General features: G+C 40.9%; 1 protein-coding gene across 1 annotated transcript in view; it reads left to right on the top strand.

Annotated features, from left to right (window-relative positions):
• Positions 1-13650, top strand: part of SLC1A7 (solute carrier family 1 member 7) — a 48812-nt gene that overhangs the window by 29612 nt on the left and 5550 nt on the right. Inside the window, exons 6-9 of the mRNA XM_071435632.1 lie at positions 85-184; positions 1460-1693; positions 8492-8686; positions 11778-11912. Coding sequence (XP_071291733.1) covers positions 85-184; positions 1460-1693; positions 8492-8686; positions 11778-11912 — 664 coding nt within the window. The remainder of the gene's footprint in view (positions 1-84; positions 185-1459; positions 1694-8491; positions 8687-11777; positions 11913-13650) is intronic.

Genomic DNA, 13650 nt, shown 5'->3' with positions numbered 1-13650 from the left:
CCTTAGAGTTTCAGCAGGGAGGGAAAGCACTGGGGCTGTGTGTGAAGACACTTGAGAAACTGAGCCCAAATGCTCTGATTGCAGGTATAATGTTGGGAAGAATGGGGAACAGCGGCGTCCCTTTGGTCAGCTTTTGCCAGTGTTTGAATGAATCTGTCATGAAAATAGTGGCAGTTGCTGTTTGGTAAGTAACTGTTTTGCTAAGAAAATCAGTATTTTTTAAAAAGAGTAAGAACATTTCAGCAGAAGAAAATACAGAGAAATCTCATGCATTTATTTCCAGGGAAATAAATGAGGATGAATAACCCTTAGTTTTGCAGGGCCTCAGCATTTGAGGATGCACATGCCTCTGTCTCTGGTCTGTACCATCCTTTTGACAGGACACCCTCCATGTTACTCCCAAATAACAGAACATGGTATAGCTGGGTGGGGTGTGCTATATGCCAATCCCTGGGCATGCCAAGGGGGATCACAGCCACCCAGGCCACACAAGGGAGAAGCATGATGGGATGTTCTAGCTGGTACTCCCATCCCTTCCAGCACTGCGGCAGACCCAGCCAGACCTGCCAACACACCTGCCCCAAAGATCAGAGGAACAGCAGGTGGCTGCCAACAACAAGACCTACCAGCTTAGCACCTTCTCCCCACTTTGGGATGTCCCCCAGTGTGGCTCAGCCTGATGTGGGACAGGGAACCAGCACTCAGCCCACATTCTCTCTTTCCAGCTACGTGGTCCAATCTGACTGACCTGGGTCAGGGAATGATTGCTTGGGTGGATATGTCAAAGGAGGTAGTTTATTTCTGGAAAATGAGGAAGTAGTGTCAAGTCTCTGGAGATGACACAGCTGCAAGTGGAAGATGGCTGGATGCTCCCAGATTTTTTTTTCAATTTAAAGCTTTTTGGCATCCATGACTTTGTCCGCAGCTGCGCACAGAAGCACAACAGTTTTTATAAAGCACCTGTCCAGAGTCAATTCAGAAACCAACAATTCTTCTGCCTATTTATCTGCCCCAAATCAAACCCCCAGGCAGTCCAAGAGCATGTCTAATGCATGTTGGTGTTTCTCCTCTGTCTTCCAAAGGCAACATAAACATTTACTTAAGAGCTTCCAACGAAAATCCACGAACAGCTACATGAGCACAAACACATGAGAGGAGCTCATGATTCATTCCCCCTCTTCCCAGTCATTTACCTGCCTGCAGCTAAGAAGTCAGAGCTGCCTTTGGAACCAAAACATTTTAAAGTCGTTCCTTGCCAGTGCCATAACCTCAGCTGTGCTGAGGGGGACCCCACAGACAAAACTGTCCAGCCCAGTGCTCTGGGCATCCTGCTCTGGTGTGGAGACAGAACAGCCAAACCCAGGCAGGGCAGGTACTGCACTGCCACTGGAAGGAGCTGCAGCTCCTACCGTGTGATGGAAGGGAGCTGTCTCCTGATAATGTCTTTCTTTCTGCTCAGGTACTTTCCATTTGGAATTGTGTTCCTAATAGCTGGCAAAATCTTAGAAATGGATGACCCCTCAGCCATTGGGAAGAAGCTGGGTTTCTATGCCATTACGGTGGTGTGCGGCCTGGTGGTGCACGGGCTCTTCATCCTGCCAATGATGTACTTCTTCATCACCAAGAAGAATCCCATTGTCTTCATCAGAGGGATCCTTCAAGCCTTGCTCATTGCTCTGGCCACATCCTCCAGGTATTATAGAGTTTCTAGACAGACCCAATGAAATACCTGCTAGATTCTTGCTACAGCTGCCTCTTGGGAAGAGCACACTATTGCTGTAGTGGAGCAGATATATCTGTAGCTGAACAATGGTCTCTGTCCAATTCAATGGTATAAATTTTAAAAATGTGTGTTTCAACATTTGGAAGTTATGTGGGAACCACTGGACAATATTTGTCACATTGTTTTCCTTTGGTTTAAAAAATATTGGATAAAACTTTTTTTTTTTTCATAGAGGACTAGAAAGGAAATAAGTTCTTTTTCCATATAAAAAATATTGTGCTTCTACAAAGTTAATGTATATGAGGGACATGCAGTTTGTTCAGACTTCATTTTTGGTGTTAGTGGGGAACCTCCTATTTCAGTCATGTGGAAACATTTTATCCTTTTATCCTTTCCACACACGTTAGTCTTTGTCTCTTGGTACATTAACAAAAGACTGTGGTTGCAAGCTATTGTCCAGCACTGGGAAAGTATTTAACTGTTCTCCTCAAGGAATAACATCTTTTGCACCCTCTTTAGAGAAGATATACAATGAGTTTTAACCATAGCTGAACAAAGGTACGGTGAAAATGGAAACCAGCTTGTGAACAGGCAATGAAAATTACTCCCAATGTGGATAAAATGGTGCATGAGATGGACTTGAAAGGGCTGGAATTGCCTTGCATGGAGCAGATACAGAAATGACAATTAAAATAACATTTCTGTGTAGCCAATCTGACAACACAGTTTCATGGCATCTGTGGCTGAAGGAATGTAGATTAAAAGAAAGGGGAAGAGGGAATTATTATTTCAGTACAGAAGGTACTGGATTTCCACTGTGACATTTTACAAGGTGTATTTATATATAATAGCTTGCTCCAAAATGACCTATAAAGAGCAGCATGCTGAGAAACACACAATCAAGAAAAATTACATGGTGGGTGGTGCTTAAACTCTAACTACACCTAAATAATTCAGGAAAGCTTTTTTATTAGAACATAAAAAGTTTGTAGCTTGAGATGTCACCACATCCCCAGATACAAGATGAGAATTTTGTACTCAAAGATATTAATGTTGGAAAAGGCTCATCAGGCTCACATTTGACACACTTGACCACCTTCCCTGCTTCTCTAGGAATTCTCTTTCTGAAAACTCTATTGCTGACAATTCAAATTTTTAATCTGTGCTATTCCTTTCATTCTCTCTTTTTTTTTTTTTTCTAGAAGGAGACAGCTTTTATGAAAAATCTGAGTATTTCTCCTTTTAGAAAACAAACAAACAAGTTTTTTATGAGTACAGATGCAGGTATTCCACCATTTCAAAATCATTACTTTTTTAGATGTTCCATATTATGTATCAGCATTGCATTTTGGTTTTATCACCAATTTAGGAGTCTTTTATTGATCTGGAAACTAATGAGAGAGAGGTTTCTGTCCCTGCTGAGCCTCTGTAAGGGAAACTAATTCTTACCTGAGGTTTTTTCCAGCCCCATTTCCTTACCCATTACAAGCTGATGTGAGAGTGCCCTCTGACAGTGGGGAACACACAAGGAATTCAGCTTTCCCTTAAACCTGTGCTTTGAATCTCCTGGGCTCTGACTTCCAGATAAGACCCTGCCTCTGGGGATTTCAGGTGCTTTGAGACAGCCCCCTCCCTTCAGCTGTGCAAGGAATTATTACTTACAGGCCCAGAGAGGGTGTATTGGGAACAGAGCTCTGGCACCACTGGCAGCTCAGTCTGCCCCAGAACCACCAGTGGGACTCACAGCAGATTTAGTATCTTTATTGGCAGCAGCTAAAGTACCACCAAATCTAAGGTGAGTCCTGAGGGAAGGCTCTGAACATATGGATTTGGGCCTTGGACATTTTTGGATCTAGCTGTTTGTCCCTCCTTAAGAATGTGTGTATTTTGCAAATCCAACACAGGCCCAACCTGGTTTCCAATGTTTTTTTGCTCAAATCACAGTGTCTTTTCTAGAGATAGCTGAACTTTTCACCTTCATTACACTGAAAGGAATGGATACTGCACATAACTGAGCTGTTGCCAAAAGAACATGCACAAATAGCTGGGGCTGGACAGGAGAGCTGCCTCTCCTGACAGTCAACACATCTGTATTTGGTTAAATAAGGCTTGCCACAGGGGCATTATATAATACTTGTCATGTGGGTATTGGATTTTCAGATCATCCTGGAGGAGAACAAAGAGTTGATTTTAAGAATACTCATGTGTTTCTTGGAGATATTTCTGTGTTGGTTCAGGTCTACATCTAAAGATAGAAAGAAAACCACGAGTCAGTGTGCTGATACTCATTGCAGATACTTTGCACCTGGGGAAAGCTTGTTTTTACAGCTTTTTACAAGAAGCAAAAACAATACCATTTACAAAGCCCAAGAATGTAACACAGGAGAACCTGAAAGCCACTAAGCAGCCATCTGCTGGCAAGGATTTTACTGCATCTCAACATTATTTCTGCCTGTTTCCCTTTAGTGAAAGGTTCTGTACCCCATTCTCAGTCCCCTTATGCCTCTCCAGAAACCCCAACCACTGCAATATTTTGGTTTGCACCAATACCAGTGCAGAGGCAGGGGCAGAAAAGCAGAACTTTTTCCTTTGGTGCATCCTTTAGGGCACAAATGAATGTGCACAGCTCCTCTTTCCTGCACCACTGTGAGGTGCACAGCCCATGCTGCCCCTGCCCACCCTGCTCTGGCTGCACATTTGGGGATTTCTGACTCTGCTTTCCTCCCCTCTCACTGCCCCTCATCTTGTCACCTCTTACCACACTGAAAAAGCAAAATTTGGCCAGCAGGCAAAATTCATCTTGATTTTAGCTTTCCTCTTCCAATGGCAAGAGGGAATTTTGTTTTTCTAGGTCATCTTTCCATATCATTAATGAATTAAAGCAGCATCTTTTCAGTCGTACATCCCATCAAAAGAAGCAATTTTCATCTTCTCTGAAGACAAATTATAAACCATGAGTTTTTCAAGGGTTTTGCTGCTTATGAAACACTAAGATCTTGGCTATTGCACAGTGTAAATTAAAGGCAGATTTACAAAGGGGAGATGAGATCAGTTTGTGGATTTTTTGGAGCAAATATCAAAATGCATTTGAATGATAAGATAAACAGAGCAGGCTGAACAGCTGTTCTTCCACAGTGACTGGCTGTCTTTGTAGCTCTCACTAGTAAGAGCTTGGCCTGGGCCACCATTAGCTTATGCTCAGTCTCTGCAGCTGCAGCATTTTATCCTAAAATTGAGATAAGACTCTGAAAATGTATTTTTAATTGTTAGAGTTAATGCTGGCAGAAGATACTTCTCAGCTGAAAGCTTTGGGTCAGTTTTTAAAAGATTTAACAGATTAAGATCAGTGCTTTAGAGTATTTTTTTTCTTTTAATAAATATTAAATGTCAGGCTTTAATGTTACTGCTCCACTGTTTAACACTAGATAAAAGTAGCTTTCAAGAAAACAAACTTCACTGAGTTTAACTAGAAAGACAAACTAGACAAATTATTTGATAAAGTCTTTAATAATATTGAAATTATATATTAATATTACTCCAAAACTACAGTAGGATTTTTTTTTCCCTTTGCTTCCTGAGAGCTACCAATAGCCAAAGCCTTAAATAAGACATATTTTTCTGGGGTGTGCCAGATGATACAATATGAGTAAAAATGGAACATCATTGGACAACCTCTTCTAGGATGTTCCACACAACTTTTGTCAGCTGTATTCAGGAAAAGTTCATTTCTATGAAACAGGTGCTGAAAGGGTAACCAGGGATGTAAAGAAGCAATCACCTAAGTGAGAGGTTCAAAAAACTGATTGGGTCAATCCAGGCTGAGAGAGGACAAAGCTGGTTTTTAACATGATTATCATGTGTTGCAGCAGCTGATTGTGCAAGGAGAAATATAGAAAGCACATAAAAGCAAATTTAGTGCAAATTGAGAAGACTACCTCTAGATCATAAAATTAAATTTTTCATCTGAGCAGAGAGTTCTGGAGAGTCTTTCAGCAGGAATAGGTAGGACACACATCCTACTAACTCTAAGATGCAGCATCATAAATTTGAGTGAGACAATGCAGTAGTTGCCTGTCTAAGAAAGTAAAAGAATCTGGAAATTTGTTTTCTTGCAATATCTTGCATGTTTTTCATCATCATTGCATTTACATTCTGACCATTTTCTTTATTACTGTAATATTTAACAAACAACAAATCCAATGTGTTATGTACCTTAGAAATTTTACTTCAGGCAGCATAAAATTCAAATGAAAGACATCTAACTGTGAGATACTGAACAAGTTTAAAAGTTGAATTCTTGCAAAAACAGTGTCATAAAATCTGCTTACAACAATGGAAATAGATACAGATTTTCCTGGTTGTGCCATTGGTATTATGAGGTTGTTTTGCACAGTATTTTACTCATATCAACCAAATTTTACACATATCAACCAAATTCACACATATCAACCAACACGTTAATCAGCTAAAATTTGCACATTTGACAGCTCAGCTCTCTGCCCTCAGAACAGGCAGACACTCAGGTTTAATATTCTGGTATGTCAGAGTGTGGGCAGGGTGGCAAGGACTTGTAAGATTACCTTTTTGTCCTCATTTCCACCCAAAGAAATGAGACAGGGTTTTGTTACAGAAAAGCCAAATGGCTGAGGGAAGACTGTCTTTAAAAACAAGTCACTCTCCAAAACTGAGTAGCTGCAGAAAAGGGAGACAATGAGTTAAGTAATTTTTTCTTGGTGAAGCCTCTAGTCAGAACATCTAGAAATGCTCCTGAGTCTGCTCCTGGTTGCAGCTACTCCCAGGCCTTCAGTTCTACATGATTTGTGAGCCACAGCCTCTTCTTTGATGAACGTTTTGTGGTAAACAAGAGGCAGAGGAGTTCAGTCATTCACAAATGACCATGTGAAAAATGACAGGCACGCTCAAGAGAGAAATGACATCTCATGAGCAGCTTGGGGATTATGGGGTCATGCTTTGCTGTGTTTGTTTTTCAAAGTAAATATTGATTAAACACTAGGACTGCCTGAATTAAAAAGTTTACTATACCCCAATTACAGGAGGTAATCAGATTTCCATTGCTTTCTTGCCTTTCCAGTGTATTTACATACTTAGAGAAAGACTTTGGTCTGGATTTTCAGGCAGTGACTGCCAGTTTGTAGTACATAATTCAGCAGTTAGACTTCATAAAGTTATAGAAAACAGAGCTATTATACTGAAAACATAGCCTTGTCTTTTCTCTTTTATGTTTCTATGGCAGGAAGTTACTTTTCCTTTCCAAACACGGTTCCTTTCCTCGAACAGCTTGCACAAATATGAAATGACAACTCCTACTCATGCAAACATTTTGCTTAGGCATTCCTGCAAACGTGGGGTTGTGATTTCAGAGTTTTTGGAATCCTTCCGTGCTTTTATAGGACAATTGTAACAACTGAGGAAGAATTTGCAGATGCAATATGTTATCATCAATTGAGAACAGCTAATGGTCATTATAAGATTTAGGTATTGGAGCCACTGTGATATGAGGGTCACTACACACGGTGACAGAGCAATCTGAACTGCCAAAGCAGGGGGAACACACCTGGATTTCCTGGCTCAGGGCATGAAAATCACAGGACAACAGGACACTGAAGATCTCAGTGTCACTATATCATATTTCCCCTATTGCCATCTTTTTTAAGAGGTAACTTTGGAATAATTTTGTAGAATTTTGCTATATTACATCTATTTAAATAGTCAGCAGCTCAGATGGTGAGCAGTGTATTAAAGTTGGTATTATAACAAGGAAAATATTTTGTGATTTGTGTATTTTTCCAGTGGTGTTACTTACTTTCCATACAAACTAATGTGCCATAAAAAATACCCCATCACTTACTTGAATGCAGTCTCATTACTCATGATATCAGTGAATGAGACACCACATGGTAAAATGCAGAATGTTACCAAAAGGCTGATAAAATATACAAATGAATATATTTCAGTGTATTAGTATTTAAAAATGTGTGCCTTTTATTAAAAATGAGAAAATATATGACCATACAGTGTTTTGTTAATTGTCTCAATTAATGAAAACAAAAATCAGAAATATTTTTTAGGGTACCAAGCTCAATTTAAAATGAATACCTATCAAATGTTCTTATATCATTCCTTCTATTCCACACACATCTTATTTACATGTGTACACATTATTATATGACCTGCAGTTATGTGGTTGTTATATGGTCAGACAAGGGATGAGGGCAGATCTGTCCCAGGGAAAAAATGGGATTTTATATTCTTAAACACAGACATTTTGTCTGCAACTTTTATTTTCAGCCTGCTGTTGATAAGATCTTTGTCTAACCCTTGCAGAAATAAAAAATTGTTTACACGTGAGGTAGGCCTGGAAGGAAACATTTTTAGAAACCATGAGTGTAAAACAGTTTTCAGAGATTTTAGTACTAAGCCGCACAGGATGTTGCTCCCTTTCTTTGCATCTGCGTGTACAACACTGCCTCTGTGGGAATTCTGTCCATTTCCTTCTGAAATGGGGAAAGAGAGAAAAATATTTCTAACTTTGGGAAGCAAAATTAGCACTAACTCCAACATTTACAGGTGTAACTGTCTTTATCCTCCATCACACAAAGGAGTGAGTTACCTGGCAAGAGAGCCCTGGGCAGAGCAAGGAGCGAGAAGCTCGGATGGTCGTGTGAAACTTCCCCTGCCAGGACAAGGTTTGCTACAATTGCCCAGAAACAAAACTAACCCAGTGTGTTCTCCTGTGCTGTTGTGCAGCTCAGCCACTCTGCCTATCACTTTCAAGTGCTTGCTGGAGAACAACCACGTGGACAGGAGGATCGCGCGCTTCGTGCTGCCCGTGGGAGCCACCATCAACATGGACGGGACGGCGCTCTACGAGGCCGTGGCCGCCATCTTCATCGCCCAGGTCAACAACTACGAGCTGGACTTTGGGCAGATCATCACCATAAGGTACACACCCAAATTCCACATGCTGGGGTTTGCCTGTCTGCACAGAGTCATGGAATCAGCTGAGTTGGAAGGGACCCATCAGGGCCATCATTTTATTGAGTCTGAGGCACTGCTCTTGCTTGCAGCAAGAACAAAACTCATCTCTGCTGTTATCACAGATGTATCCCTCATGGAAGGGTTGTTTCCAAGTAACACAGAGATCAGGGACGGCTCACAGAGAAATTGGAGCAGTCCTGTTCAATAAGATGCTTGTGGACACCAGGAAACGTGCTTCTGTTTGAGGATAAATGTCTAATTTTTGCTTTTAGGCAACCCACTGATCACTTCTAGCACTGGGACATTTTATTATTATTGGTGTTTAGAACACTATTTTTAACTTCACTACTGTTTTCAATTTAAAGTCTGATTTGTGTCTTCAAGTGAAAGGAAAAGGTTAAAAAGTTGCAAAACTGGAAGTCTTATATCAAGTAACAGGGAATAGTGTGTGCTGGGAAACTCTTGCAGGATTAGGGGAAGAGGGAAGGAGGACAGATGGTACCATCAGGGCAGGTTTTCACTAAGATGTTTTTAAATTGTCTTCTCTGCTGCTTGTTAAAGCAGAAGACTTCATAAACAACCATGCTCTCAGTGGGTAGAGAGTGTTATAGCTGTGTACTCCATCCTTGAAAGGTCTGTAATGGATCCAAAAGACTGGAAGATCCAGCTGAACAATTACTGCCAGAATAACTCCAGTGACTGCCAAAGAATTCCTCAGGGACTGAAACCTGCAGGTTTCCAGCAGGGAACAAATGATTATAAAAACATTCCTCATAGTCAGAGCTTTGTGCAATGTATTTGAGATCTGCTTAACTACCCACCCACTGACCTCACCATTGCCCCATTTACACTGCTGGGCCTTGCCCATCTTCTGCTGGGCCTGAAAACCTTCATGACAAGAAGAGGAGAGTCCTGAAACCAACCCCAGATGACAGCTGAGGTTTGCTAATGGGCTTCTGGCAAGACCTGGTTGGACTACAAAAAGAAGAAATAAATTGTGCCCATATGAGCTCTTGCTTCAGCCTTACACTCTCTTTGAAAACTGTTGGAATGAGCCTGTGCTAAAATTTAAGTCTTTTGTGATTTGGAATTTTGAGATTTTTTTTTTTAGCATGTGATGCTAAAACACGGCAGAGCATGAACAGATATTACACACACTTTGAAGTAAAGAACAGTAATTTTAAAAATGAAGAAGGATGATAGTAAATGGAAAGAATGTAAGCTCTAACTTTTCTTAGCAGAACCTCCTTTTATCTCTTTTACCCCCCACATTAAGTGCTAATATATAAGGACCAGACAGAAGTAAAACAGTAGACTGAAAATACAAGCAAAGATTGGGGAAAATCCAAGAAGAGAAGAAAAATAAAAAGATGCATGAATGAGGAAGTCTAACAGGAAATCATGGTGGACTCAGTACCATCAATGATGTAATCCAAATTCTAACAGTATTCTGTAGGCCAAACCTACCCTAGATCTTGATACTTTAGGACCTGGAGACTTAAAATCCAAATAATTCTGAATGCCAGGATATTTTTGCCAGAGGAAAAAATATCAGTCTACTTTGCTCATAGTTTGTAAAATCCAAGTTAACAGTTTCTATCAATGCAAACGTTGACATAGCAGAGAAAGACAGTAAAGATTTCCATCAACTGATCATCTTACAGAAAGAAACATCTCCATTAAAGTGGAGATGGAATGGAATAGCAGATGAGCTTGCTTGTAAAATCTTAGTTAAATATTCCTGGTTTTACTCCCAAATAAGACTTGCGACTCTGTGGCCTGATGTAAGAGGCAGAAGCAGTCCTGATGAGACAGCCATTTCATAGCACAAACTGGAAAGGCTTTTAATGTTAATTATAGTTATTTCTTACTCAGCTGCTGAACTTCTGTCCCTTTCTATCTATCCTCTATTACAATGTTATTAGGATACTACACAAGTTAACTTTTGCAAAATTTAATTTTACGTCTTGCCCCTTCCCTATCACACCCACATGCTAAAGTATTTTTTTTTAATTAAAAAAAAAAGGGCTCTAGGTAGAAATACTGCTGCTGCTGTACTGGTACACTGTACAGCTGTAAGCAAGGGACTGGATATCCCTGTGTTTCAGTTTCCATATGGGTGAATACACTTATCCTCATTTTCCATAGTAGGTTAATGAGACTTAACTGCTTGCCAAAAGCTCTGACATTCTAGACTGATGAATGCAGAGGATTATCAGTGTAAATGCTTTCTGTCATCCTTTTACAACTGTCAACATTTGTTCTTTGTCTCTCTGCTGGATGGCCTAGCTCTTGGAAGTCACTAGTTTGGTGGAAACGAATACATCCAGTCACTTTTGCTCCTGGAAAAAGGAATTAAATTCCTCTCTTAAAAATAACATTATGACAAAAAAAGTTAAACCTGCCAGGTCTACTCTTGCCCTGGTCCCCCTCTCATTTCTACTTGCCTGACTGAAAAAATTGTATGAAGGTCAAGTAAAAATACTTTGCAGAAACTGAACATGTACAGTCACATTCAGGCTTGCTTCATATTTAGATCCAACTATGCAAAGCCATGTGCTGGGCAAGGGCTTCACCCTGGCCCAGCCTCTTTACCCTTGGCGCAGCCCTTGGGACAGATTGACAGAAAAGGCCCCAGGCAGGGCCAGCCGAGGATTTGCCCGTGGTGACCCAGAGGTGTCTGCTGGGAGCTGGGCTGCCAAGGACAACAGCCACGAGTGGGGCTGGCAGGCTCCTGGCACACAGCTCTGGGTGCTGTCATCACCCAGGAGAAGCTGGCAGAACTCAGCCCACAGCCTGGCTGGCCCCTCTGCTCTGCACCTTTGATACTGGGAGAGAACAGAACTGCCCCAGCAGCGCCAAGGCTGCAAAGGCTGAGGGTGAGAATTTAGCCCTGGGCAGACACTTTGGCCTGTCCTTGCTGTCTCACCTGGATTCTGCCAGGTGAGACAAAACACTGGCACTTCCATGCAGCACCTTGTGTAAGAGCATGGTTTAGAAACATGTGTGGTTTCTTCCACAAAGTAAAGCTCATTCCCTTCTTTCCTTGTTCAAGTATCACAGCAACAGCTGCCAGCATAGGGGCTGCAGGCATCCCACAAGCTGGCCTGGTGACAATGGTCATTGTTCTCACCTCAGTGGGGCTCCCAACAGATGACATCACATTGATTATTGCTGTCGACTGGGCACTGTAAGTAACACCATTTTTATATATATATACACATTTGTATATATAAATGTGTATATATATAATTTTATATAATATAAATGTGTGTGTGTGTATGTATATATACATATATATATATATATATATATAAGAGGCAAAGGAAGTGATTCTGTAATTTAAAATGGTATTATTGTAGCCTTAGATTAAAAACTCTGCTGATGTGGACATTATATTGAAGAAGATAGACAAATGAGGGAGTCTAGATGAGTCTTGGAAATTTGTCTTGCACAGAAAGGCTGAAGAAATGGAGTCCATTTAGACTAAAACCAGAGCTGAAAAGATCACCATAGCAGCTTTTTGCATAGATAAGATTGTCCAGAAGAGGACATTGATCAATCTTCACGTTCACAGGGAGGGAGGATAAAGAAGTAGAACAAAGTACCTACCTCAACTCAGATTCCAAAAGAACTTAAGAACTGCTTTTATCTAGGACAGTCAGGCAGTGGAAGTGGCTGCACGTAGCCAGGCTGGATGATAATCTTCAAGACAAGTTTGAAGGTTGAGCCAGACAAATGTGCTTAAGGGGCAACTCTGGATCTTTCCTTGGGCAAGGATAAGGGGCCAACATTCCTAGGAAACATGGTTTGCCTGCACTCTACTTATCAGCCCACTGACATTTCAAGGCCATCATCTCAGAGCAGTGAAGCACTCTGCAAGAGGCCCGAGCCACTGCTCAGGACAGCAGGTACCACTGGCGCCGCTGCAGCCATGACAAGAGCCATGCAGCACGGTGATGGTGAGGGCTGTGGATGGCTCCTGCTGCTGCAGCCCCAGCACAGCCAGCCTGAGTGCTGCCACCAGCAATGTCTGCCTTTCACCAGGGTCCTGATGCAATTCTGTGCTCTCTGATTTCAGTGCTAAATAGGCAGCACCTGCTTGCAGCCCCCAGTTTTGCAAGTGCAGCCACTCTGTAGAGAGGGCACTTTGCTGCATGCCCAATCAGGGGGCATTTAAAGCACAGCCAGGGGCTCAAACTTAACACAGTCAGGATGAAAGGGATTTGTGTCACCCATGAGAAGAGTCACTCTAAAAATTCATATGGAGTGTAACTAGCATATGCATACACAAGGGAACATCCAAATTGTTTCTATTTAAGCTATATAAAATATATCTCCTTTAATATAGGGAGTTTCATTACATCAGGGTCCTGGGTAAATTGTGTTACAACTCCATTCTGTTATATATCCTATTTTATTCAACTTTTAGCCACTTTTTTTTTTTGTATTAAGAATTGTGAGAAAAAATATATTCTGTCCAGTCTAATAGAATATTATTATTATTAGCATTAAGAGAAGTCATGAATCTTGTATTGTATGAATATTTTAAGACTGTATTACAAAAGCCTTTTCCCTCTATATTGCTCAGTTTTTGCCCAGCTCTTGCAACATCAACATTTCATTGTTTTTCCAGTAAGTCTTCCAGTGTACATGGGAATTATTCTTCTTTTTGTCTTACACAACTTTTCAAAACAACAGAGAAAAGACTTTTCAGGCTATAGCTCCAGATGGTATTAAAAAGTGAGTAAGGAATAGACCCAATTTTCTGTCTTTTGCAGATGACCTTTCAAACAAAAAGCATATTTCTGTATTTCGGCACTTGGTGGTTTCAAGAGCCTGCAGATGCAAAGTGTCAACATGGTTGACACGATGAATATTTTCAGTATTAGTTTTGGAAGTACTGGAGTATGAAGAATGCTTAAAGA

The sequence above is a fragment of the Agelaius tricolor genome, unplaced genomic scaffold, assembly GCF_023055355.1.
Source record: "Agelaius tricolor isolate 1412-34295 unplaced genomic scaffold, bAgeTri1.0.p SCAF_11, whole genome shotgun sequence".
In the NCBI taxonomy this organism is placed as follows: Eukaryota; Metazoa; Chordata; class Aves; order Passeriformes; family Icteridae; genus Agelaius; species Agelaius tricolor.
Note: the sequence above shows the minus strand (reverse complement) of the source record. Positions and strands in the feature narration are given on the sequence as shown.